Genomic DNA, 3,560 nt, shown 5'->3' with positions numbered 1-3,560 from the left:
GACAATCAAAATGTAAACTTCTTTTTATATATATAGAAGATGTAATACCACGAACAGTATTCCTGCCAAGATTTCAAGGGTTTTTTATTTCGCCCTGCAGAACTTTTTCATTTTCTTCTACTTAATATGGTAGGTGTCACAACCATTTTACAAAGTTTTTTTCTAAAATTATATTTTGCGTCAATAAACCAATCCAATTACCACGTTTCATCCCTTTTTTTGTATTTGGTATAGAATTATGGTATTTTTTCCTTTTTCGTAATTTTCGATATCGAAAAAGTGGGCGTGGTCATAGTCGGACTTCGGTCAATTTTTATACCAATACAAAGTGAGTTCAGATAAGTACGTGAACTGAGTTTAGTAAAGATATATCGATTTTTTCTCAAGTTATCGTGTTAACGGCCGAGTGGAAGAACAGACGGTCGACTGTGTATAAAAACTGAGCGTGGCTTCAACCGATTTCGCCCTTTTTCACAGAAATAAGTTATCGTCATAGAATCTAAGCCCCTACCAAATTTCACAAGGATTGGTAAATTTTTCTTCGACTTATGGCATTAAAAGTATCCTAGACAAATTAAATTAAAAAGGGCGGAGCCACGCCCATTTTGAAATTTTCTTTTATTTTTGTATTTTGTTGCACCATATCATTACTGGAGTTGAATACTGAAATAATTTACTGTATATACTGTAAAGATATTAAATTTATTGTTAAAATTTGACTTAAAAATTTTTTTTTCAAAAGTGGGCGTGGTCGTTCTCCGATTTTGCTAATTTTGATTAAGCATACATATAGTAATAGGAGTAACGTTCCTGCCGAATTTCATCATGATATCTTCAACGACTGCCAAATTACAGCTTGCAAAAGCTTTAAATTACTTTCTTTTAAAAGTCGGCGGTCCAAACTTCTACTAGTTTTCTATTCTGTGTCATAAGTTCAGCTCACCTACCAAGTTTTATCGCTTTATCCGTCTTTGGTAATGAATTATCGCACTTTTTCGGTTTTTCGAAATTTTCGATATCGAAAAAGTGGGCGTGGTTATAGTCCGATATCGTTCATTTTAAATAGCGATCTGAGATGAGTGCCCACGAACCTGCATACCAAATTTCATCAAGATACCTCAAAATTTACTGAAGTTATCGTGTTAACGGACGGACGGACGGACGGACATGGCTCAATCAAATTTTTTTCGATCCTGATGATTTTGATATATGGATATCTATCTCGATTCCTTTATACCTGTACAACCAACCGTTATCCAATCAAAGTTAATATATTCTGTGAGCTCTGCTCAACTGAGTATAAAAATAAATCAAAGATTCGATTAAATTTTACGAAAATTTCGATCTTTTTCTTTTTAGTTCTCTGAATTTTTTTGAGTATGCAGTTTTGTAGCCAAATTAATGTCAGCGCAACAAAGTACAAGTTTCAGGTCTCTCGAAATTCGTACTGATTTTTGACAGTTTTTTAACTGAGCGATGTTCTATATTTTCCTCCATACAAAATGTGAACAAATATAGTTCTTGTTCCGTCAACTGATTCGGCTGCCATTGGTTAGTTAGGCCAGCACGCTTCCCATACACTAAACCGATCACGTTGTTAATATTTACTATAGTTGCACCGGTTTCCAGGATAATAGTAGAACTAGGAGCCGGTAAATACATTGCACCAGAGATATATTTACATACTTAGTTAGGCAGCAAGTTCGAAGTAACAGACGGAATGAGTCCTAATCAGTCACATAGAAGGAAGAACCTCCGCTGTTTTTTTTTTTTCATTTTTTATTTTTTAGTTCTGCATATTAAACATTCAATTGATCCTACTTAAGACGCGCTTGGTTCAAAATTTAAGAAAACTATGAAATTATAAAAATGTTCGCTCCTTTTTCCTTTTTTACGACTCCGTTTTAGTTTTCGCAACTCAAGCAGTTGTCTGATCATTATCAGCTGTCATGCGGCTACGGATGTCGTGATGCAAAACTTGTTCTGGATTGACCGTCTCGAAATGTTTAGAGGTATGATAAACAATGTACATACAGGACGCAAAAAAGGCTGAAAGTATGGAGAAAGTGGTTCTTTTAAAATTCATTTGCTAAGGATACAAATGCGTATGCGAAATCCCGCCCATGCAGACATTTGAAGTACAGATGTAATGAATTTTTAATCAAATAAAATACTTTTTAAGAAGATTTATACAAATAACAATTCCAGCCGAATAACCACGTACTTACCTGACCAATTAACTCATGTAACTAGCTAACCAACCGATCCGGATAACTAACTTTTTATCCTGAAAAAATTTGCTAATATAACTACCTTAATAAACAAGAAGATAGTTCCCTAGCCTACTAGAGCAGCAATTGAGCTAACGACGGTATAGAGAATAGCGCGGTTCGAGAGTAGCTTAAAATTGGCAGAAATATGATGAGGAGTTGGTGCCTCATTTGTGCCTTGCAATGAGAACTAGCCATACTCTTTTCGATCTAGTGGGGAAAGTTCTTGGTTCGGTGAGAGCTTTACCTAGTAACAACGACCTAATCAACTCCATAAACTAACTAGTAAGCTAAAAAACTTTAATAAGCTTTTTAACTGCATTTAGGAATAAAACTTGCTAACTAACCAACTCGTAAACTAACCTTTTCTGACGAACTATCAGTGTCCAGTCAGAACAAAATGCTTTCATTCAAATCAGTTAATGAGATATAGCTCACCTGTGGTGCATAAATTAAATATCATTAAAGCATGAAAAGAATTTGCTATGAAAATCAAAACGCAGTGCATTAACAAATCGATTCCAAGGAAAAACACAATTCCCATGAGGGCTGGTGAGAAGAACGAATAAAGTTTCTGCAAAGAGAAAAAAATAGCATATGACGAAAAATAATGATTGAGTTTTATTCAAAAATTCTGTCTCACCTCATATAGTCCTGCGAATACCCAAAAACCCGATAGCAAGCCAAATACATTCAAGAAGAACGTGAACAATAAGTAAGTTGTTGGATGAGCGTAATCTAGAATAATAAAAAATATTAAATATTAAAAAGAAGCATTCAAAGTACGCACGATGAGGGCCATTGGAAGTGCCACTGAATTAAGAGTTCTTATCTCATTATATTGCTTTTAGCCGTCAATAAAAGAAATAATAAATAAGCACTTCATTGGATTTTGGATGAGCTTAGACGGACATTATTTGTTCTAGCTAAAGGCTGTTTGAATCCCACACACCACTTTCTTCTTCTTCAAGTTGGTAGCTTCGCGGATAACAATCCAGAGCGAAAATTGCAGTTGAGAATGTTTTTAAACAAAACAGCACAGAAATTATGAAAGCAGAAATTTTATATAATTTATGCATAGTTATTTTGTAATAAAATAAATTTTGATAAATCTGAAATTCAAAACAAAAATAATTTTGACTGTTTATTAGACTGGGTCGATTTATTAACCGATATAGCACCATCGATTTTTCGATAGCATTTGGGCTCAGGAAAAAAAGTTGCACTACGCATACCGAAAAAAATAATTTTCGAACCTGCGAAGTTTCATTTTTTTTACTTTTTTTTTTA

General features: G+C 34.1%; 1 protein-coding gene across 1 annotated transcript; it reads right to left on the bottom strand.

Annotated features, from left to right (window-relative positions):
- Positions 1 to 1,918: 1,918 nt before the first annotated feature.
- On the bottom strand, positions 1,919 to 3,353 carry LOC137244147 (uncharacterized). The gene is made up of 4 exons (XM_067772731.1): positions 3,223 to 3,353; positions 2,914 to 3,008; positions 2,709 to 2,844; positions 1,919 to 2,049 (listed from the first exon to the last, which is right to left on the bottom strand). The coding sequence occupies exons 1-4, from the start codon at positions 3,347 to 3,349 to the stop codon at positions 1,919 to 1,921; spliced, it is 489 nt and encodes a 162-aa protein (XP_067628832.1). The 5' UTR covers positions 3,350 to 3,353.
- Between the last annotated feature and the right edge of the window lie 207 nt (positions 3,354 to 3,560).

This window comes from Eurosta solidaginis, chromosome 3 (genome assembly GCF_040869045.1).
Source record: "Eurosta solidaginis isolate ZX-2024a chromosome 3, ASM4086904v1, whole genome shotgun sequence".
NCBI lineage: Eukaryota > Metazoa > Arthropoda > Insecta > Diptera > Tephritidae > Eurosta > Eurosta solidaginis.
Note: the sequence above shows the minus strand (reverse complement) of the source record. Positions and strands in the feature narration are given on the sequence as shown.